The sequence below is a fragment of the Schistosoma mansoni genome, chromosome W, assembly GCF_000237925.1.
Source record: "Schistosoma mansoni strain Puerto Rico chromosome W, complete genome".
In the NCBI taxonomy this organism is placed as follows: domain Eukaryota; kingdom Metazoa; phylum Platyhelminthes; class Trematoda; order Strigeidida; family Schistosomatidae; genus Schistosoma; species Schistosoma mansoni.
Genome location: NC_031502.1, coordinates 42,537,046 through 42,561,941, shown reverse-complemented (window position 1 = coordinate 42,561,941; position 24,896 = coordinate 42,537,046). Strand labels below are relative to the sequence as shown.

The following is a 24,896-nucleotide window of genomic DNA, read 5'->3' as shown; positions in this document are numbered from 1 at the left end:
CGCACATTCAAAAAGCGAGCAGTCAATATGGCAGACGCCAGAATAATAACGATTAAAACAAACTAGATACAGTTCAGTAAGGAACATAGAGACTCAATAAAAAACGATAATAAAACCAAGAAAATTAAACGTTACAGTCTTAATTAGCATCAAAATGTTAACAACATATACAAATAAAGAACGTGTAAGGAAGAAATCACAAGTGTATGCATGGAGGGATTTTCACTTGCAAAATGGATCCAACAATACATACAACTTATATCTGTTGACATCAGTGGCACACACCATACTATCCAGCCACATTTAGACGATTAATTCACGTAGTTGCTTCGGCTTAACGTGTTCCGATTGGTGTTCGGTTAACTTATAGTTTGGTAGCTTTAGTATTTACATAAATTGACCAGTCCTGTGTCAGCCAGTCAGATGTTTTTAAGCGCCCAAAGTACTGGACGCTCATTAAGTCCTACTGATTTGTTTGGTAGAGAACGTTTTCCGAACATTGACTGCCAATAAATTCTCATAACAATTTGTTGAGACAGAACGAATAACTGGAGTGAAGAAAACCTTAAATGAAACAATCTGAAACCCCCTCTGAATAAACACTGAGACCAGAATAACAGATATTGACATAAGGAATCGGGCAGAATGAAGTCTTCCGTTTCTTACTTCTGCAGTTCAGACTACAACTCAGTATTTTTCAGCTTCGTTAAAATTAATTACTTACTTACGCTTGTTACTCTCGATGGAGCATAGGCTGCCTACCAGCATTCTCCAATCCACTCTGTCCTGGGCCTTCTTTTCTAGTTCTATTCAACTTTCGTTCTTTCTTTTCATGTCTGTCTCCATTTCTCGGCGTATTGTGTTCTTTGGTCCTCCTCTTTTCCTTTGGCCTTCGGGACCCCATGTGAAGGCTTGCCTTGTGATGCAGTTGGATTACTTTCTCAATGTGTGTCCCATCCACTTCCAGCGCTTCCTCCAGATTTCTTCCTCCGCTGGAATCTAGTTTGTTGTCTCCCACAGTAACTTGTTGCTGATAGTGTCTGTTCAGCGTATCCGAAGTATCTTGCGTAGACAGCTGTTAATAAACACTTTTATCTTCTGGATGATGGCTTTCGTAGTTCTCCACGTCTCCGCCACATACAGTAGAACTGTCTTGACGTTTGTATTAAAAATTCCGATCTTGGTGTTGGTTGACAATTCTTTTGAGTTCCAGATGTTCTTCAGTTTTAAATATGCTACTCTTGCCTAACCGATCTTCGCCCTCACATCTGTATTATAAACACCATATTCATCGATGATGCTGCCCGGATATGTAAAGGTTTTCACATTCTCAAAAGCTTCTCCGTCAAGTGTAATCTGATTGGTGCATGCTGTATTGTATCGGAGAGTCTAGCTTTTCCCTCTGTTTGTATTGCGACTTACTGTTGCTGAGGCTACTGCTGCACTGGTCGTTTTCTCCTGCATTTGTTGTTGCGTGTGTGAAGAAGAGCCAGATCAACTGCGAAGTCTAAATCGTCCAGCTGCATCCTAGCTGTCCATTGTATCTCGTGTTTCCCTCCACATGTTGACGTCTTCATGATCCAGCTGATTACCAGGAGAAAGGGTGAGAGTAAGCAACCTTGCCTAACACCCGTCTTTACCTCGAATGAGTCGGTGAGTTGTCCTTCATCCACCATTTGGCAGTTTGATCCATCATAGGAATTCCGTATAATATTGACTATCTTCTCAGGCATGCCATAGTGTCGAAGAAGCCTCCATAGTGTTGTCCTGTCCACGATATCGAATGCTTTCTCGTAGTCAATGAAGTTGATGTAGAGTGATGAATTCCATTCAATTGATTGTTCCACAATGATCCGTAGAGTTGCGGTTTGGTCTGTACACGATCAATCCTTACGGAATCCAGCCTGTCGATCTCGAAGTTGGGTGTCTACTGAGTCCTTCATTCTGTTTAACAATACCCTGTTGAAGACGTTTTTGGTATTGAAAGAAGAGTAATGCTCCTGAAGTTATCACACTTGCTGAGATCTCCTTTCTTTTGTATCTTGATCAGAAGTCCTTCTTCCCAGTCTGTTGGTACTTGTTCTTCATCCCAAATCTTACTGAAGAGAATGTGGAGTATCTTTGCAGTTGCTATTATATTTGCTTTCAGTGCCTCTGCTGGAATGTTGTCTGGTCCCTCTGCTTTGTCGCTCTTGATTTGTCTGATGGCCATGCTGATCTCTTCAATTGTTGGTGGGCCAACATCTATTGGGAGGTCTTTGGGTGCTGCTTCGATGTTGGGTGGGTTAAGTGGAGCTGATCGATTCAAGAGTTCTTTGAAGTGCTAAACCTTCCACATATTTACGTTTGTCGGTTCTGATTCTCCTCTTCACTTGCTTGATTACTTCTGTGTATTCAGCTTGTTCCTTGGCTTTATCCGTTCTTGTTCGGCTGATATTGACTGCTGCCTTCTTGTTCCTCCTTTCTTCAATTTTATCCAGTGTACTAACAGTGATCCATTCCTTGTGATGGTGCTTCTTTTGGCCCAGAACCTTTTGACATGTTGAAATTATGAAAAGTAGGGAGCCGAGATAGGCTCATTTATATCAGATTTTCAGTTGCACTGTTAATCGGTATTTAAAATCTAGGTAAATTGTTTGTTTACTCTAGCAGTAGGATATTCTAGTAAAGTCCGTCCTGAATCCAGTGATGGGAATTTTCCTCTCAATAATTTTTGTGAGCCGTTTTTCTCCGCAGGTGTCTTCGAGAGTAATAATTTTCAGTGATGGTGCGAACCCCATCGGGAAGCTCACAATCAGATTATTAGGCTGTCTCGTCTATTTTCACATGTTTGAACGGAAAGCAACAAGCCGGCTTTAGACCGTGTAAAAACTAAAGTAGTCACTGTGTAATACAATATGAACTATTGATAGGACCTACATAATTCTTTACCTGGAATGTAGTTGATGGAGAAAGACTTATGCGTTTTTATTATGTATGACCTAAAATCAAATGTCTGAAGAGTCAACCTTAAACTAGAAACCAATTTGCCCGGTGATGATGATTTTATTATGTATACTCGAAATTCGGACTTAATATATTTTCCTAGCTTTTTAAAAGAACTAAAATACTTTTGAACGTATTCAGAAGTAATTCACTTACTTATCCCCTAAAACTAAGTTCAAATCCTGCGAGCAACACTCAAAAGTACAGGATATACAACCTTAGAGTATAAAAGCAATCTCATAATGACCCCAATATTCTGAAATTGCCTGAGTATGTTTGGAACACTCATTTAAGTAAGATTTTGACACACTAATACGAGATGGTATACATAGAAGCTTAAAGGGAAATTTAGGAAATAGAATCGTGGACAGATGTTCCACCCCTTCTGAAGCAACCGAGCGTCAGAACTTTATTTAGGGACACAAATAAACTTGACGAAGTCCGTCAAAAGGAGATTCACCTTCGAAAACTCAGAATATCATCCCACGCTAATTTGCCGATGTATTTTTTTATTTCCTCACGTTTCAACGATCTCGGTCTCCACTAGACCGAAATTTCGGCCAACTGGAGCTTGACGGAAAGCTTGTTTTGTGAAAGTTCCTTTTATTCCGTTAACAGGCAATCCAATCGTTTGAACACTTATTTCTCTTAAAACGTCCTGAAGTAAGCGTCAGAACTACAAATAAACGAAATTATTTATTTAAAGTACCCTAAATGAAGAATATCAATCTCTTCTTTCATTATTACTAGGACAAGAAGTATTGTGTCTCATGACTTTTGTTTACATTCGCTGTCCCAGTCGATTTTGACAACAGTGGTAATCTAAATGTGCAATGCGTCTTCCGTTAGTTGTTTCAGTAATAGTTGGTGTAGTAGTTTCATCTGCACTTAATATAAAAGAAGTTGATGTAGATGGAAACTATTATGTACAATGGGGAGATAACTTGGCCCTCACCTGTGCACAGGATACTCCACCCTTCGGAAAAGCTAGCATTGATTGGTTTCTCCCTTCACAACTAAACAGACCTGTTGGATATGGAAATAAAGCTCATGTTTACCGACAAGATCAGTTAGATTCCATGGTATTGGTTTTAGTTGTCCGATCTGTGAACACAGATGATTCCGGAACGTATGTTTATTTTGCATATTGTTTATTTAACACTTAAAGCAACAATAGTTTAAAAAACTAAACTAAAACCCTAATGCCTTTAAATTATAAAACATTAGCGATTGCTCTGTAGCTTTTGGCTCTGAATATGATAGGAAGCATTGGGACGATAACAACAATTCAATAATATGATACGCATAGGAGCCTGAGTGTATATTTTCTCTCTGTAAGGGAACTCGCTCTTCATTATCGGAAGATCAAGGGTGCTATATTAATCACTGCAACCTATATTGCTGTGAAGAGCTGACTTCTATTTGGAGATTTTAACAGACGATATTCAATTAATGTGCTGTGATAGAGGTTTGTATTTGGTCATTAGTTTCCGGACATAAACAACTTGTTCTAGGCTTTTGAAATTTATAAGAATATCCTCCTCAATTGTCAGCTATTAATGTGAAAGGAAACACATAAGTCGTTCGTGAATAATTCACTGTTTACTTGAATTCCATGTTGCGAACGAGATATGATTTGCCTACCACATTTATATTAAAACCGTAGCAAACAATGAGAATAAACCACTAGACACATAAAACTTTGGGAGCTTCTCGTCTGTATAATACTGTTAGTTTAAAGTCAGTGTCGACATCGGCCCGGACCTTATTCGTTTAAACAAGAGGTATGAGCACACCATTGTTAATTTTGATTTGAAACAAGATTGTAGATCACTCGTTTAGATGATCTATGTTGAATGATTGGAGGTTTACTCGAGTTAGACAGGAATGGTGTGACCATCAGCTAACTTCGAAGTCACACCTCGTGGTCAGCACCTAAGGTAGTTTATCCGTTCGTTTTATCAAGGTACCACTGTTGCTTTGGAGACCGTATAACGCAAAGGACGTTATTATAAAAGTATATCAGTTAGAGTAGGTACAAGCAAAAGTGTGACCACCACCGCATGGGTTAATCCATGGCCTACGATTAACTGATGCGCGTTGATTGTCCTCGATCTTGATGGGGATCTATGAACTGTTCGACATTCAGTGACCCAGCTGCCGGGTGATTAAGCTAGGGATCAGTGAAATTTCACCGGCACTACAAGATATTTTAATCAGTGTTTACCATCTGTCTTCGTTCATGAGATTATTTATCCACTACTCGTAAGGTTTTAAAAGTTTTATTGGATACATAAATATATGTAAATTAACTGAGTTGAACGTATTTTTGTAAACACAAAGTTTTTATTTGACTTTTTTGAGTAATTCATCTAAACAGTTCAGAAATTAATAGTAAAATTTGGTTACTAAGTATCTACGGTTTACTAGTTTCCACAAGTACTATGTCATGATTTTTTCGTAAAGTAATTTACAGGTTGTTTTGCTTGTAGTTTCAACAGTTTCTGTCCTAATCATGAGCAACATATCAAGTGACTTATGAGAGAGTGTAAACGCTGTTTTTGCATTTGATCTAATGATTTTACCTGCTAAGTAACCATATTTTAATCAACAGTTTAGATCAATTGGGTTTTAAATTATGTTTATTTGTTTCTGAAGTTTTCGTAGAAGTAACATCTATCCTTGAAACACATAATTACACTGAAGATTGAACTTAAAAGAGTTGATTTTGTAGTTTAATTCCTTTTCTATGTACGTTCTTACATTTATATACTACTGATTTGTTAAGGACAATAAAGTTCCATACCCACAAGGACAGATAACTCATTAAATAGAATATATATATATATATAATTCGTGATAAAATAACAATATAAATTGTCTTACTTGTACAATCTCGATGGTCTTGTGATTCACAGTTAGGTATCTCGCAAAAAATAGTTCCTCGTAGATTCACCTATGAAACAATATATATGGTGCGATATTTGCAATCCTAATTTCTGCATTAGACAGTAAAAACCGGTTTAGTGTGAACATTTCGACAAAACATAAGAACTGTTTCAAGCTAAAATGTTTCTTTTGTATGTTATACACCGGTGATGAAATGCAATGGCTAGTTTCGTGATATATTTCTTTTTTCATTATGCAGAACGTCACAAAGTAATGTTTAGTAGTCTTGACATATATTTTTTTGCTATCTTTCGGCAATCTATCATATGTTCCACAGTTATAGTTAAATATAGATTGAGGTCAAGCTGTCGGCTTTCATTATGCTTTATTCAGTGGGGCTAAACCAGTTTTATCAACTTAGTGCTTTAAAATAACTGACTACTGTTTATAATTCATGATCAGCAACTTTATACTTCCGGCTTATTATCGAAGGTATACTTGCCGTACAGGAAGACAGGAGGGAAATCAGTTTATTGAAATGGGTCGTAAAAGTGTCAATGTCATAGTAAGGAAAAGCATTGTGGCTACAGACTGTCCGAGAGATCAATGGATTCCTGTATCAGGAGAGATTACAAATTGTTGGGGTAATGGTACAGAATGTGGAGTACCTACTGCTACAGTTCGATGTATAATCGAGGCCTTTCCTGCACCTACAATTCACTGGCGTTTCAAAGGAGTTCAGCTAACTACAGGTACGAAATATATCATAACAACTTTTGGGATAACAATTATTAACCCAACAACTGAAGATTCTGGTATATATACTGTGATTGCCAGACAACCACAACAAACCGCTGTCTTCGATTTGCAAATTTCTGCATTTAGGTACTGTCATATTTTGCTGGCAAAAGTATGAATAATCACTAAAATGAGTTTTATAAGCCTTTCATGTATTATTGTAGTAAAATAGACGCTTTTCATTTTTACCTCAATACTATCTTCCTTTCTAATCCAAAAGATTGAAAAAGAGCTGTTTTCCTGTAGAACGTCTTTGCGGTTTAAAAGTGTTCACAAATTAGCATAATAAATAAAGAGAACAACCAGATAGTATATTATTCAAACAACTAATTCGAAACGAATAACTGTATCTGCTAAATGTCATACTCGTTTAATTACAATATACTTATAGGTTACCCAGTAAAACCTAATACTCACCTGTTATGGAAAAGGTTTGGTGATCAGGTTTGCTTTCAGTAAATCAACATCATCGTTCAATGCATTCCGTCTAAAATGACTGAAAAGGGACTTGGGTTTTGAAAAAAACGGTAAATTGAATGGTTTACAGTCTGAAGTTTTTCGAAAACATCATAATTGTCACTAGTATTTTGGAAAACTATGCCTGTTTTTCTTTTGCTACTCAGAAGAAACTTTATGTAAGATTTATTCTGCATAAAATGTTCGTAGTTTATGTCGTCTTTAAAAGTTTGACTATCAATTAAACCCTGAATTTCGACTGTATGTGTGACTTCGTCCTCTTTTAAAATGCAGCTGCAGCATGTGTACTTCCTCGATATCTGTAAGTTTAGTTTTAATTTTAAAAATAACCGGACATGGTTATAAGTCTATGTGTTTAACTCAGTTAAATGCTTGAAACGTTCAAAACGTTATTTCGTACTGTTTATATCTATCCCACTTTCCAGATTGAGAAAGCATTTATTGCTTGACAGGGTTATAGTTTACAAGACACTTATTCAATAAAATCAGCTACAATAATTATATGAAACCAAGAGCGTTTTTAAGTGAGACGTATATTTAAAAAATTTCACATAGAAAAATAGGGTTCACACACAAGCCGTTTATCTATGATTCGCTACGAACACGAGATATATGTATGTATGATAATAAGGTTGTGCAACAATAGATTATGGTCCTAATAACTAGCTAATTTTATCACTGGGGCAGATGCAAGATACGCATGTGTACACTTTCTGACCGACATGATTGTGAAGAAGATTAAAACAGACAACAATTTACCGACACAATTACGAGCATTTCGCACATTGTGAAACCCAGAGCAGAGATAGCTAGTGTAATCAATTTTTAATATTAGATGGTTTCGTATTACTTTTCGCTTAGTAGCCTATCAGATCTTACTTCAACTGGTAACATATTAACCTGGAGAAGAAGACAGTTTTTGAGACCCATAATTATATTGTAAAAAATCTATGGACGTCATTGAGAGTCGATTAGTTTACCTGAAGACGTTTTCTGAGCCATGATGATGTTTATCTTTTCAGACTTATATCTCATACTTCTACAAGTTAGTTACCAGGTTACTTGCCTTGGGGACAATTAGAACAGGCATCTGTCAGTATGTCCAGCATGGAGAAAGTTCGAACTGTTAAAATCTCCAGCCATTATCTAATCTTTTCTTAGAAAAAATATTCGAACATCTTTTAAAGTAAAATATTCTATTTAGAAATGAAGACTGACCCCACTCTTGTATTTTCGACAATACAAGTATATTTCATTGATCAACTCATGCAAATACTCTCGTTTTTTCAAAACTATTATTAGCCGTCCACGTATAACTTCAGGTCCATCAATTGTTAGAACACACAACAATACTTTTGTATCTGGCAGAGAAGCATATCTTCAGTGTTTAGCGTCTGGTCAGCCCCCACCTACTATCCATTGGTATCATGAACGAGACCCGCAAACAGAATTACAAAAAGCAAATCCGAAAAAGTTTTCAGTGAACACAAATTTTCGTGTTGGTTTACTGTGGATTTCAGAAGTATCTTATCCTGAGGTAAGTTGATTCTGTTTATTTGATATTACCATCATTTGAAACTTAAAAAAACAACTTATGAGGTCTCATACAAAATGTGAAACTGTACTGACCATGATATAAAATACCCTATTTTAAACTTCAAAATAGGGTAAAGCAACTCTAGATAGACTAATGAGTACTATACTTATCAATACGATGTAGAAGTAGTTGACTTAAAACATCGACATGGGATTTTCCTGTCAGATGACTTGACGGGTGACATTTTATTTTCAAAGTTTATGGTATTTTGAAAACAAAGCTCAAGTGGCGATGAAGCTAGAGGGTCTCTTTCAAGTAGCTTGACATCATTTCCTAAGGACTTGAAGTTAGTTTGATTGTTTAAAAAAGTGTTTCGAATTATTTACTTTAGTTTGGCTATCAAAATCATCCATGTGTGAGAAAATCAAGCTAATAATTCTTTTTATTATTAGTTTCAATATTTTAGGTTGAACAAATGAGTCTGTAAGTGTCGCAAATGTTGTTTTTCCGATCTTTTAACGGCGAACGTTGTAAAGCTTAGAATATGATACACACAAACTACATCTTTAAGTTTTTCCAATTCTTGGTTATGATATTTAAAAAAAGTTGTCGAATTTGTTAAAATTCTTCACTTTAGATTACGTTTGAGCGAAATAATTAATGTAACTCATATATTAAACATCAACAACATTGCATAGAAATATAATTTTTATTTGCATAATATATATATACAATTCACTAAAGATGATCACAATAATCATCACGTTTTCCCATACTACTTAGGATTCAGGCAGCTATATATGCCGAGCTGTTATTCCAGTTCCTGCAACGTATTCTGATTCCACTTTAGTGACAACAACTGAAGCCCAGATACCTATCGAGGTTACACTTCCTCCCACTTTGATACCGCTCACAACTATGCATAGTTATGTAGAACTGGGTAAGTATTTCTGTCCCATAGCTTCGATACAGAAAATATTTTTCATTTGTATACTTTACACAAATAAGGCTGATAATTAGTTAAAAATATTCATTAAGATATTATTTTTAAGCTTGAATTGTTTACGGCAGTAGGAAGTAGGGCAAACAAGATACAAAGATTTTGCTGAAACTGGAGTTAATTTACGAAAAATGAGTTGAAAATGAAATTATAGAATACCTGCTGAACATAACAACATTTAGACGTGTTTCTGGTTTTGTTGTGTTTTTTGAGTTCGGTATTTTGGTCGCAAAGCTTTTGTTGTTGTCCTGGATAATATAGTCGCCTCTGATTACGTTACCCAGAAAGCTTCACAGTTAAACCATCAATTTCGAAAAATTCAACACAACCAAAAGCACTCAAGTGAGCTACAAATCCTTTCAGTTATTTAAATAGATATGTGAAAGCAAAATGCATACATACAATACGTTTAGGCTTCTTAAATGAGCTATGTGTGCTCGACATAAGACCAGCCACTACAACATAATCAATCAAGCTAGATACAGATGTGTGATTAATGTTCACTTTCTGATTGGATTGGCCTTTCGAAGTCATTTTTTATTGGATTCATTTCTACTTCATCAACATACAGATGCTGTTAAAAATCTGATGTTCACTTAAAACTACTTTGAAGTTGGATTTGATATCATAGTGATCAATCTTATCTTCACGTATTCAGAAATAACCTTGTCTGAATTCTGAGCTTGACTATTTCCGTCAAGTCTCTTCTAGTCTAAAACCTATAAAGCGCTTTTTCTTCCAAAAATATTAGGAGGTACTGCTACCGTGCAATGCCGAGTACGTGCTACAACGCCACTGGAATTATATTTCAAGCGTTTTAATTCAAGCACACCTTACATAAGCGGTGTCCAACCTGGTGATAAACGTATTCGCGTGTGGAGAGAAGGTGATATGAATGATCCATTGAATCATGACTTATTTTTAACAATTGAAAATACGACGTGAGTATTTACTTAGAAAAAAAGTTAATTTTCGCATTTATTCACAAAATATTTCATTAATACTTGCATGAATTTTTATTTTCTGCACTTTTGATGTTCATTCTCTTTTGAACAAATGCTTTGATGTTAAAAACATGTACAGTGGATTATAATTTGACTAGTGAGACCTGTAGGTCATTTTTAAGGTCAAAGTTGTCGCTTCAGTTTTCTATCAGTGAACCTGTTTATATATAGTGTGATCCATATATGAGATATCCTTTTTATGTACTTAAGGAAGCCCATATAGCCTTATAGTAACGGAACAAGATCGTCTGTAGTGTTTGAAGAGGTTATCATTGTTAACTGATTCATCTTTCATCGTAGAATTTTCGAGTTTACTTTTTCCTGTAGTATTTTCTCCAAAAGTTTCTTCAAGGACTTGTTTGTGTATGACAGTATGTAAGATAATTTTGTAATATAAACCTTAAGACCCAAATAAATGTTCCCTTTTAGCCAAGAGTATCAGAAATAGAGTTTCCAATGACTTTTTAGCAATTGTCTACAATATGAATTCAGAATAAATGTAGATAGCTATTATCTATCGATATTTACAAATATCTATCCTAATATATTATTTTTAAGAAGTTAATTTCCTTTTCTTTGAATAATTCACATTAGACAGTTTCAATTGAAATAATTAGCTGGTTTTTCACCTAATTCTCTATGATATGTGAAATTAATTTAATTGGATATGCACCATGATTAATAATTATTTAATGCTGTGAGTATTAAAATATGGTGGTAAACTCTTCATGAAGCCATGTAAACTCAACAGTTAACTGATATATTAGGTATAAATATCGAACATGAATAAAATATTTATTGTTTCCTCTGAAACAGTCGTGAAACTTTTAAGAGTATTATTGTACTGCATTGTTAAGAAATGAATGCTTTCAAGTCAGTATATGTAAATGTTACGTCCTCTACTTAATTACTGCAGAATATGGTATACAACTATCGGCGCTCGAAGGTGTAGAACACCGCAGTTGTAAATCAAAAGACGGAAGAAGCAAGGGGAGCGATTATTGGTTATGAGTCAAAAATGTACAGAAAAACAGTGGTATTTATAGTTTTTAGCATAGGCTATAACATCATTATAATTCAGCCAGTCCGCAAGTAGGAAATTTATACAATCGTTCAATCATAGCATGCGACGTCGATATTCTAGAAGGTTCTATCGGGTTCTGATTGAATGGAATCTCTTTGGCTCCTTTAGAGTCTCTGGAGGCTTCTTCGTGCTTTTTGAAGGCGTCCCAACAGTAAACTTAACTGATTAATTTGAATTTATCCAGTATGTCAGTTTTCAAATCTAAGTGATCCATGCTCTTATAATCTATACTTTGAATTTTCTTATTTATGTTACTACAACTCGGTTACTCCTTATAATCGTTTTTGTTAGCACGAATCTCTCTACATACCAAAACTATTTCAGATTTTTTGGTTACATTCTATATGATCTAGTTTCAGTTTTTACTTTTCTAAATTTTAACCCCATTAGTGATGCAACCTAGAGTATTCATATTTTCTTAATTAGTATAGACGATACATGGAACTATAGTTGTCATGCAGTTAATCAAGGTAATTCTTCTTGGTGGAATACAACAATTCAAGTGATACAAACTCCCCAAATCTTGTTACATTCAACATTAAATACAGATAGTGAACTAAGTGGATTAAGATTTGGTTGGCGGTATCAAGGAACCAATTTAACTTGTATATCACATGGAATGCCACATCCAACATGGTAAGTTTGTTTTACTGGTGATTAATGAGAGAAGTCATTCAATTTTAGTCTTTGCGAATGAATTATTTGGAATATTACTCAAAAAGCCATTTTATTCTAATAACTTGGTGTTGTTTTCTTTATAGACAATGCGAAATAATAGAGTATTTTAAGCATCACGTCTTACTTCAAAGATGTGTACTGTCAGCATTTTGATTTTTTAAATCTCCATTCAGTAGTCTAGAGTGTTGTGTTTATTATAATAACTGGAAATTTTGAGTTTCATTCCATGTGGAATTATTAGCGGACAATTCTGAAACTTCCAGAATTCCTGGAAAATGCTTTACACATATTAGTTTGTGAAGAAATTTACTTTTAAAACATGCATTCTAGCAAACACTTGTACAAATTGATTTTTCTATTATTTCGTGCTTTTACTGAAAAATTTTAATAATCACCACCTTTCAATCTTGAGATAATTGACCATTCACTATGACTCATCAATCAGAAGTGATGACCCTACTAAAAAGAATGCTTAGAAAGAGCAATTGAATGGTAGGGATTAAATAGACTGGGGGATCCAAACCTATTCAGGGATAAAAATGAGATTATATTATTTTCTAATTAAAATAGAAAATATATGACAAGAATACCCATTAAACTAGGTAATACAACATGAAGTTATTAAGTAAAATGCGGAAATTCATACAAATACGATAAAAAGATAACTACTGATACTACTTATTAGTATACTAAATAGTTTCCACTGTAGAAAACTGATCTGATCAGCGTTTGTGAATAATTTGATTTTACCATACTTTTTATTCTCAAGCTGACCAGGTTAATTTATGTAATAAAAGTTGAGTTCAACTATTGTTAATTTAAAATGTTACAAATAATTATAAAATGTTTCCCAAATTGACTGTTGAAATTCAATAGCCTAGTATTTAAAGCTTAACCATTGAAATATTGTCTAATGGTGTCAGTGGGAGCATAAACACGCATGAATTGGTCAAGATTTACATATGACCATTCGATAAACGGTAATCACTTTTTCAGAGTATATATATGTATGAACATTTTGGACAGTGATCGTGAGAACTAGTAATATAATCGTCTATCTTTATATTTTATTGTCAAGTTGGCCCAGTACACTTTTTTTATGTCAGAACATTATACACATAATATTTCATTGTTTGAACTTATGTTGGAGTTTATTGGTTTCGTTTCAGTCTAGGATTTAATGATTGATGTGAAATGAAAATTTAGTTAGTAATTCTGTTGTTTTGTCCAGTTAACTTGATTTTAAATAAATAATATTCGTAAATCTATGTTACCCTTTAGTTGTGATCACTGCTTAATTTTATAAAAGGATTGTCACTTTATAATCTAGGTAAGATAACTGGGCAACTGCAATAGTTGCATTCATATATAGAGGATACAATATACCAAACTACAGAACTGTCTTGTAATTCTCAATATTTCGTTATAACTACTAATCAGTGTATTTTTTTTCAAATTTAGGACTTGGTATCGTCGTGGTGAACAAATATTAAATGGACAAAATTTGACATTTGTAATAATTAGTTATGATTATTGGGATCATAGTCAATCATGGCTTCAAATTACACCTTGTTTATACACGGAACATTTCATATATGATGATTATGTATGCAAGGCGACAAATATCAAAGGGACAAATGAGAGTAAGGTTAGCTTTCGACGGGCTTCTGTTCCTGGACAACCGAGAGTAAGTTTTACTTTGTTTAGTTATTCATAAATTATATTAAATAATATTACTTTGCCTCTTCTCTCGTTGTGTGGATGTGATATATGACATCTTGAATTAATATATATCTTTGTGTCCAGTTTCATGTTTGTGACAAATTAACCAACCATATGTTTCGAATTACTGCTTGTATAGAACAAATATCATAATAATTTTACCCAAAACTATGTCAAACTCAAGAATTTAATTGATATACAAAAAATATCCATTTTCTGTTATCTGAAATCAAGTTCACATAGTTCTTTCAGTTTGGAATGTCAATTTGTTGCCATTTTGATAAAAAATTTAGTCAATCGATATAAAGTGGTAGTTTTTCCTTTCTATTAGGATTGTGTGAATATATTTCACAACCTTCAACTTATAATTTAGGTTTTTTTTATCTTGACTGTGTTTCAATTATCTGGGATTTTCTTAGCCGAAACTGAAGAATAATATAGTGTCAGAGGAGTGCTGAACAATTACTTCGTTCTACATTGGGACTCTGTAGTGCTCATGGTTATGACATCACACTGAGTCTAACCTAAGGCCCTCAGCTTTCATGATGAGCGTTTCACCTTTAGAATACTAGTTTGAAGTCAAGTGGTCCACATGTCAAGGAGATCAAATTCCGTAATGTCATATCACTTTTTGAAAAAAGATTTCATTAGATTTTGAAATCCTATGTGCTTTGAAAGTAAAATCAATATAAATTCTGTTTTGATAAATAGATGTGTTAATAAATAAACATAGTTTGATTCAAAGACTCCTTTTTTTGTTTAGTTAGAAAGCTATTCAGTTACACAATCAACGATATTTTTAAATGTCAGTCCTCCTATTAACACTGGAGGTATGCCGACTTTAGCATACGAATTTACTTATAGAGCTTTTGGTGGACCTGAAGGATGGTATGGCCCTGTTACATATCCATTAGATGGGTCAAGAAGTTCTGGTAAGCCAAAGTTCGAATTGACTGGTTTACTTGGTGATACTAATTATCAGCTAAAGTTATCGGCATGTAGCATTGTTGGACGTGGTATACCGTACAGTTTTTCAACCACCACTGCTTCTAGTACTCGTCCAGGTCCTGTAGAGGTATGTCGTACAAACAATTTAGTGTTATGTATTTGATTACTTTGCATCATACACCGTTTCGGAATTCATTTTTTAGGCTGATTTTATAGTTTTTCTCCTAGAATTTACACGATAGAATTTAAGATAAATTCGGTACTGAAAAAAGTCTTATCCATGTTTCATTGCAATCATGTACCGATCAGTGTCAGATCACCACTGAAGGCCCGAATTCAGTGGGCGGCCGTTCCGTTCTAGAATGGGGCTCCACCGAAGTGTACATCCACGACCCTGAACCCAAGACCTTCGGTCTCGCTTGCGAACGCCTAACATCTATACCACCGAGTCGTCAACTGACAGTGTTGGTGTCTAACTTTAGCCAATCCATGATGTTTCACGACCATCTTCCACTGTTTTAGTGGGTAATTGCCTTACATTCGACACATTCGAACTCCACTGGTCATGGCTTTTCACTATAACTCCAACAATTATCTATCGAGTCTATTTACTAATGAGAACATGATAATTTTCAGTATGTGGTTGTATAGGTTTCTGAATTTCATTGAAGTCATGAAGCGATTTTCACAACCCCATACTGTAAAGTATCAGAACAATAAAAACGCATTGATGTAATGCATTATATTTCCAGCCATGAATATTTCAATTATTAATAATTATAACTGATGAAATTAAAATTACTATTACCTAAGCAAGAGATATGCACAAATACCTTGGGCAAATCTTTTGTTCACTCTAATTTCTCTAGAGCTTTATTCAGTATAACTTTATACAATAATAAACCTACTAAGCAAGGCTGTCAACCCCTATATAGTTTAACCACTGACTAGTCAATAGCCTTGTTCTTAATGGTTTGTTTTCGATTTAAATAGTGATTGCTGGATAATCTCAATAAAAACTCCACAATCTTCACAATCCCATACTGAGATTTTGTCTGTATTTTATATCAACTGTGACCGAAATATCTATGATCAATAACAGGTTCTGTTAAATTTGTTGAAGTGTTTAACCATACGACTAAGATACGCGTGAAATCGAGGTCGGGAATAATGATCTATCTAACGTACTGTCTTATTATTACAAAATATATGTAAATCAGCTACAAAGGTCAACTCGCAAAACACGTTGTTCTGTTAATGTGTCTGTATTTGTAGAGAAGTAAAAGGATTCCTATGATAATTGCATGAAGGTTACTTACAGCATCCTATAGCGCAAATGACAGTCGTTAGCTGTATCTAAAGTTAAATCTGGGTATCAACAATTGAACGGAGACTAAAAGTAAAAAGATATGAAAGATGTCACGTTTTAATCATGACTTAAAAAATCTACAAATTCGATAGTAACTGATACAAAAGTTGGAGTGCAATTACGAAAATAAATAAAACAAACGTTACTAGTTTAAGTAAATTTTCAAGAATACTACAAGACTCCAAATATACGTTATATTTTTTACTCAAAAGTTGTTATGAATGAAATGGGTTACTGGATAATAATAAGTAGCATAGATTATTACGTAAGTAAAAGTGGAGTGATGATATAGAATGAAAACGAACTTAATGAGTCTCAAGATACTTGCCATAGTGATTGACATAAATGATAGCTTTTTGTCCATGTTTCTTATTTACAGGTTGATTTTCTCTAGCGCAGATTTTACTATGTTTAATACCTAGGTGAGTCAATTAAGATGTGAAAATCGGGTCACATCTTTCCATAATATTTAAATGGATGGGTTGAACAGTTAAGAAGATCTGTATATATGAGGAAGGAAATGGATATTCTAGCTAAAAAAGAATACATGTTAATCTGAGTAACTAGTTAAAAGGATTTTCATCGCTATCAATAAGAAGTGCAGTTTTCAAGATCTCAGCAGTATACACGTATCTAAAAATAACCGAAATTGTACCAATATTCGGAGTGAAAGAGAACTTAAATTTTATGAGCCACAATTAAAATAGAACGCCCATTTGTTAGAAGTTATGCATAGGAATCGATACTTTGTAAGTATCTTACCATTAAAACTTGAAATGTCCCTTGACGACATTTATAGTTCTAAACAACTTAGCGTATACCATTAATATCTTATTACCAAGTACTAAGAAAGATAACAAGTGGAGTTTATCGGTCTTTTGTTTTTTGAACTGGTGTTCCGTATTCAAAAAGTTCAAAGAATCATGTAGATAAATGGGTAGATGTAAAGATGAAATTGTTTACTTATTTTTATTTCTTGCAACATAGAATGTTGCTATTATCATAGACATCGTTTGAGGCAAATTAGTTTAAAACTAGATGGACGTTTTATAAATTACTTAATATGATAAAGAGAATTGACTAAATCGGGTTCCTACGAAACTATTTTAATGGCCATATTTTTTGGAAGGAATTAAATCCTTAGTTTAATAAATAACAAACTCAAATAGTTTATTAAAGATTAATTGTCTGTTTTTAAACTATTATTGAGTCAAGAGTATTTAATTTTAATAGTAGTACACATTACCTTATGTTTAATGAATATGAAACTCCGTTTAATCTTTTATATAGTGGTAAATCATGTCTTGCGTTTTATGTATACATTGTTATCTAAATTTATGTTGACAAAAAATGGAGTGTTTTATTATGTTTACCATTTTTTCTACTTATATATATTAATTACTCAGGTTATTCACTCAGCAACCGGAATTTATCCATATGGACATGTGGTAAATTGGATTCCACCAATGAGTGGTGGCTCTCCTATTCTAGGCTATAGAATTCGTGTTCGATCTGTCGAGAACGCCTTGAATTTAATTAGTATGGTAGAAAATATTTCACCGTCTAGCTCGTGGAAAGTATATACACCATCATTCAATAATCCTTATATGGATTATTATCATTTGGCTCCATTGAAACCAGATCAAACATATCAAGTATGTGTAACAGTTATGTGAATCGATGTAAATCAATCGCGAGAAATTGCATCTCTAGTTATAAAATCAAGAATTAATAGTTAATACAACGACTATAGGGAAATGTTGGTGTGTTTGTGTTAACTAATTTAACGTTTTACTAATTTCAAATGCCTACTTAAATCCGACTTTCAGTAGGCAAATATTTTATCGTAAACATTTTGCTCACATGGGTACTACAAAAACTCCTTTTAACATGGTCAGTGGAAAGGATTCGGTTTTTATAAGTGTTTATTATTGTTATTTTGTTTGTCATGGAGAACAAGATAGACATCAAGAGTATGAATGATAGTAAATTTTCCACAACACCGATGACTATTTTGTAGTTGACTGCTAATAAGAATTATTCGTTCATGGATCCCTACCAAATAGTATTGATCCATTGTCTGTTAGATGTAATAATTACATAAGTTCAGTCACCATTCGTATTAATTACCTGGATAAATAATAGTTCATCGTGGAACGAATGTCTTCAAATTAACCCGGGAAAGCTTGAGGTATAATAAGATGTTTATTAGCTAAGGATTCTCACATTAGTATGTTGAAAACAAGCCACTATCTTGTTTCGAAGTCGGAAGTCAGGAAATCGCTTTTATAGCCTCAGCTTGTTGATGACCTTTGAGCGACACCTTAGTGACCTTGAGAATGTCAACCTACTTACCAGAGCTAAATAAGGGTTATAAAGCAGTTTGAAGAATAAGGATTATGGTTTACAGTTGATGGTTATGGTTAGAATTTAGATTTATGGTTTTCGTCATGAACTGACATCGTATTTAATGCCAAAACGCTATTTAGACAAATTGGTGAATGAATTTCGCGCCAAAGTCCAGGACCGGTTATCCTAAGTCTGAGTGGTTCGTCCATGAATTATAGTCTCGCTGTATTCATTCTCTATCTTCCTCTCGATCTTTAATCGCAGTATTCCCTCATACATAACTCTCCGCTCTTTCTTTTCAAAACATTTTCCCGATGTGTAATAATAATAATAGTTATTATTAATGCTGACAATCCACTATTTCCAACTCTTTTTTTATTCATCCTGTTACTTTCATCTCGTAGTTCTAACGTGGTATGTCAACTTAGGGGAACGCGCATCTATACCAGGCTCTATGCTTGGGATGTCTGTCTGAAGATTTAGTTCGAAATTTTTATTATCGTTTTAAGGAGAGAAGTCAATTAACTAAGTTTGTGTTTACACTTCTTTTGTCCCTTTTTCTATATAGTTCATCTTAATAAGACACTTTATGTTTATGTTAAAAATAACTAACGATAGATTCCTCACAAAAAAAACATTTATTTAAAATACTTACTACTAATGCTCTGTACATTTCTTGAAGACCATACATAATCAAAGCTGAGATGGTGGAGAAGATTTGTAGCTCAGGTGGATGATTATGATAGAGTTTTGTTTTCAGAGCTGGATGGTTTGGTCACGACTTTCGTACACATTCCAAAAGTCGATCAGTAGACCAACTGGTTTGTGTAATATTATCCCTTTTTTTTTTCTTTTCTAATTAATATTTTCCAGCTACAATAAAAAATTTTTTCTGAAAACAAGATTATCATAGAATATTGTCGTTATTCTTACTTTTCCTTAAATATTTGCTCATTTAATTTAGTTTAGTTATTATTAACTCTCTACTATCTATAAATTGATCTGAATTGACCTAATTATTGAACTAATTCAAGGGAAATTCATTGGTCACCAGAAAATGTTCTGCATGAGTTCCTTTCAAAATCAATAAGAAATTCATTGGAAAGCTGTAAAATTTCCATGAAATTGATTTTTGGTTATCCTTCTATTCGAATAGTATAAAAAATATGTTTATTATTTGCCATTGTTAACGTGATCATTAATGTAAGCACTGATCAATGGTCACCAATAATTAGCAGTCCAACTGAAGAAGTCTTCGTAAAAAAACACTCAAAATGGTAATCCGTCATTTTGCTAGAGGAAACAACTTGAAAAGCATAGTACGGTTAAAAGTGTTGAAAAAATGAGAAATATAACTGGTCATTAATTACTAATAGAGTTCTGCACGAAGTAGATTATTTATTGAGAAGTATACTTTCATTTTGTTTACCAGTCGGTATCAATTAAAGATAAGTTACTTGAAATTGTCAATTGAGATTTGGTATTTACTGGTAATTATTTATGATACAGCAACACTCGGGATTATATATCGATGGATTTAAAAGCAGTACTAATGAGGATAAGGTTGTTCTTCAGAATAAAACACCAAATGTTATATGCATGTATTTCTAGACACCACAAGCGATCATTCTCAACTAGCATAGAGTCGTCATGACCCTCAAAGTTGAGTAAGACAGTCATATTGCGTTTTCTTAGATTTGTAGTGACTGTTTAGCTGATAATATCATGTAACAAAAATAGACTTCAAACACAACTGCAAATTAATTAATTTATTGTGGATTAACATTATAAAGTGTTAATTCTTTTATAATTTTATTCATTTTAGTTAATTGTAGAAGCTTATAATCGCCATGGTTACTCTTTAGATGGTGTTGATATTGAACAATATGGTTATTTAAATCGCACACCGACATCAACACCTCAGCTTCAACAAATATTTCCCGGTGAAAGATTAAATTATCAAAATTCTGATAAATTGTCAAATTCTGTTAATTCGTTAATGAATTTCAAACAGTCTGATCTTGTTCCCATATGGTATTTATTTGCGACACCATCAGCTGATGAATTAGATCCTCCATCGCTTATGTTTAATGGTAGCTCATCTACTTATAAATCTTATCAAGTTGTTTTATTCCTAGGGATTCATACTTTTATTGCATATGTATTCTATTAAGCGATAAGCCACTTGTCGTATATAGTCCCCCTTGTTTATCAGTAATTTTTATTCAGCATTTTGTATTCAGATTAAACGTTTTTTTAATCCTTTTGTAATGACTTTTTTATGACAGTTTTTGCATACAAGTAACTAATTTTGGCATTTACAATTTCATTTACGCTTAATATGTTATCCTTATTATTATTATTTTTTTTAAAAAAAGGATCTCTACTGTATGTATTATATTCAGTACTTTTCTATGATGTTAATCATCGATTGGAATAAATTTCTACTGCTCAAAATATTTAATTGAATCTTAATAGTTATCATCACAACTTTTCATTCTTTACAATCTTTTACTGAACAGATGGTTTCTTATTTGATGGTGTGAATCAATAGTTTGCGTGATTTCCTTACAAGTTCTAATATTAATTATCATCATCATTGTTTTCATCTCATTCTCCTTGTCTTTTTTTATATTTTCGCTAATAATAATAATAGTAATTTTCGTCAACGTTATTATGTAGTTCTATTCAATTTGTATGTATTTGAAATTAGTTAATATCACGAGCAAATTTTGGCCAGACAACAGTTGAATAATAAGGAGCACTAAAGAAACTGCTGACTATGTACTACTCTATGATTTGGGATAAGTATCACTTATAGGGGAGAATATTCTGAATTAAATAAAAGTAGTACTGGGTCTTTAATTTGGTTATCTAAAAGAATCCATTTGCTGTTATATCCAAATGTGCTGGGTTCAATCCTTGGGGTGAGGATAGTCCCTTTCTAGATCGAAAAAGCTGTTTATCGTTTCTTTTATAATGGTTGTTAGTTTTGCAAACTATTTATTAAGTTCAATATTCTCCAGATCTCCACGGCGTTTATTTCGTTCAGAGTGATTTAGTAAGATTCTAGGTCAAAAAATTATCATCTGGAACTGAAAAAATTAATAGTTATACAAATAAATAGCACTGGAAAATGGGTGTACAAAGCTGTGAATCTATACGAATAAAAACCATTGAATATCGACTAGGATTCCTAAGGTTAAATACTCACTGCGAGATATGGAAATCATGAGCTCACTCCTCAGTGGGGTAATGGATCCGTTGTGCTGACGAGCTTCATTCTAGGGCTGAATAACTATCTAACGCTCCCTAGTTGTCTAACTAAGTTGACACTTCTATATAAACTATGAAACTCAATAATCTCCACAACACAGCTTAAACTGATACAAATAGAATTAGTTAGTCAGCCAGTCATAAACTAGCATAAATGAAGGGTAAATATAAATCAATCCAATTAATCAATTTATATTTATCTGCAGGAGAGGAAGTTAGCGACTTAATAAACTGCATCGAAATAATAAGAGATGCCAAGAGTAGTAACTAAACATGATAAAATTTGAAAAGTACATGATGAGTCATGTAGGAGATTTAAATAATACTGAAAATTAAGATTTAGACACAATATGTTCGTTTCAACCGATTTCAAGCTGTGTAACTAAAGTCATATATTCCATGTAAGTTGTACATAATGAGGAGTCATCAATAAGTTGTCGTAACTTATTTTGCCCTTAATGGATACTTCAAAAATGTTGAAATGTACCAATAGCCATGCCAATGAGAAAAACTGAACATTATTCTTCATGTGAATCTTTCGTTATATCCAGTCGATTCTGTTTATCATAATAGACGAATGAGTTGTTCTTGAATACAAGAGATAGATCACTAAGGTAGGGTATTTATGGAGATTGTAGATTTTTCAGTTTGAATCACGGATTGATCTCAGCTAGACCATTATCGGAAACCTAGAAGCACTGGGTGGCTGTCTCGTCCTAGTATGGGACTACCAAACGGTCCTCATAAGCAACCCTGCAAAAGGGAATCGAACCCAGGACCCCCAGTCTCGAGCGTAAGCGCTTAACTACGTAGATGAGTACCTCTGAAGAGGCCGGTGCTATGACAAAACGGCTTTCCAAGTTTTCAATGATAGTATATGTGATATCAGTTAATGATTTAAGTTATGGATAGAATGTATGGTTAGTAGTTGGACAACTGTGAATCAATTATGATGTCTACAGACTGTTATTAGACTTGCTGTGAAGACAATATCAGTCGGTCAAGAAACTCCAGCCAATTAGATCTTTTAATTCAAAGAAGTGAACTGCTACGATATATATGTAGTTACCGTTTGTGGTGATTCTGGTTTCTAATGAATTTTTATATTCAATTAGCCAAATTTTGACTGGTACATATCACAGAAGCCTTATTAAAGTAGAATTGTATAAATAAAATATATTTCCCAAATATTGTTGAAGATATTACCATGTTGATATTTTCTGATGAGTCAAGAACAATATTTCCTTTCAGATGTTTACTATTTTTGTTAAATAATCACTTGAAATGTTTAATGCCTTGAAAATTATGTGCTTATTTTTGTTATACAAAAATGGTTCACTTATTAATTCAATACTTTCTCATTGTTTACCATCTCAAATATAAAAAGTTGGTGTATTCTCTGAAAAATATTTCATGGAATACTCTATATTGTGTAAAATATTATTAGTAAGACATAATAAGATGGGTTGAATGCGAAGTAAATGAATCGTGTATTGGGGAAATTAATAATGATGTTTAACCAGTAGTAATAATAATAATAAAGATAACAATAATGATAATAATACAAAGATTTGTGAATGAAGATAACAGAGACAATCACATTTGACTACGAAAGGTCGTAAGTACCAGAGTCAAATTAGGTCATTCAATAGATAAGAATACTATTGATTAATTAGCCTTAAATTAACTGAATGAGAAAAAAACGTATCCGTTGACATTGAATTTAATTTTTGAGACTTTTTTTCATTTCACACAACTTGTAATGTAGCCTGGTGATTTTTAAAATACATTTTGACGCTTTATTTTATCTATATTTAGAGATGCTGAAAAAAGACAAGTTGTTAAAATGAAAATAAACATTTATCCATATATAGATACACAACCATTATGATGTAGTCGAATAGCCCTGTCTTTTACACTTATGAAATCAAATGTTTCTAAAAGATTATTTTAGCATAGAATAATTATATTTAAAATGACTAGCCATAGTTTTAATATAGGATAATACGACTTTCAACTGCTCTACGACATATTGGACATGCAGTGACCTGATCACCACACCACTGACATGTGGCATGACCACACATAAAAACCAAATTACGTGAACGATCCAGACATATAGGACATCGGATCTGAAATATGCAGCCGGTATGAAAAATATGATTAGTAACGTGTATTATAGTAATAACAATTTTTAAAATCATTATTGTCCATATTCAATCTCTAGTAAAAGAAAAGCTAGACGCTTACGACAAAAAGTTATGCTAATTATGTAAACTTACACACTGGTGTACTATTGTTAATTTGTCAGTGAATTTTGGTTGTTTCGAGTATCACGCACTTAAAAAGTACAGTTCAGCGGAATCAAGACAGGATTTAAGTCTAGGTACTTTGACATTGATTATGATTCATTCTAAGCACTCCAGTTCTATAGAAGGTCAATAGTTAACTAAATATCATCCACCTGATCTACAAATCTTCTCCACCGTCTCAGTAAATTAAATATTATAGTCAATAAGATTTAAAATTTGGTAACCGAATAATCAAACTATTGATCAATCAAGTCGACTTGAACCTGTTAATTTTAACATAATTTAATAAATACATTAAATGTTTACAATAACGGAACAAAGCTCCTAGAATATAACGTCTTTTCAAAGTTGTCTTGTTCTTGATAGTCATACGTTAGTAAGTGAAGTAAACTACTTTCTCTGGTTATCTGACATTCTACAAGTATGAGCGTACACGCGCGATATTAAAAGCGCTAGTGTAGATCACGA

General features: G+C 33.4%; 2 protein-coding genes across 2 annotated transcripts in view; one reads left to right on the top strand and one right to left on the bottom strand.

Annotated features, from left to right (window-relative positions):
- Positions 1-3,818: 3,818 nt before the first annotated feature.
- On the top strand, positions 3,819-21,595 carry Smp_171460 (putative cell adhesion molecule; the record flags this gene model as incomplete). Its single annotated transcript, XM_018789774.1, has 11 exons — positions 3,819-4,114; positions 6,367-6,759; positions 8,452-8,686; positions 9,470-9,626; positions 10,438-10,627; positions 12,201-12,410; positions 13,914-14,139; positions 14,938-15,249; positions 17,898-18,146; positions 20,666-20,962; positions 21,554-21,595. The coding sequence occupies 11 exons, from the start codon at positions 3,819-3,821 to the stop codon at positions 21,593-21,595; spliced, it is 2,607 nt and encodes an 868-aa protein (XP_018655184.1).
- Positions 21,596-23,587: 1,992 nt separating this feature from the next.
- Positions 23,588-24,896, bottom strand: part of Smp_171450 (putative mind bomb) — a gene marked incomplete at its 5' end in the record, with an annotated part of 30,739 nt that continues 29,430 nt past the window's right edge. Inside the window, one exon of the mRNA XM_018789773.1 lies at positions 23,588-24,248. Coding sequence (XP_018655183.1) covers positions 24,108-24,248 — 141 coding nt within the window. The 3' untranslated portion in view covers positions 23,588-24,107. The remainder of the gene's footprint in view (positions 24,249-24,896) is intronic.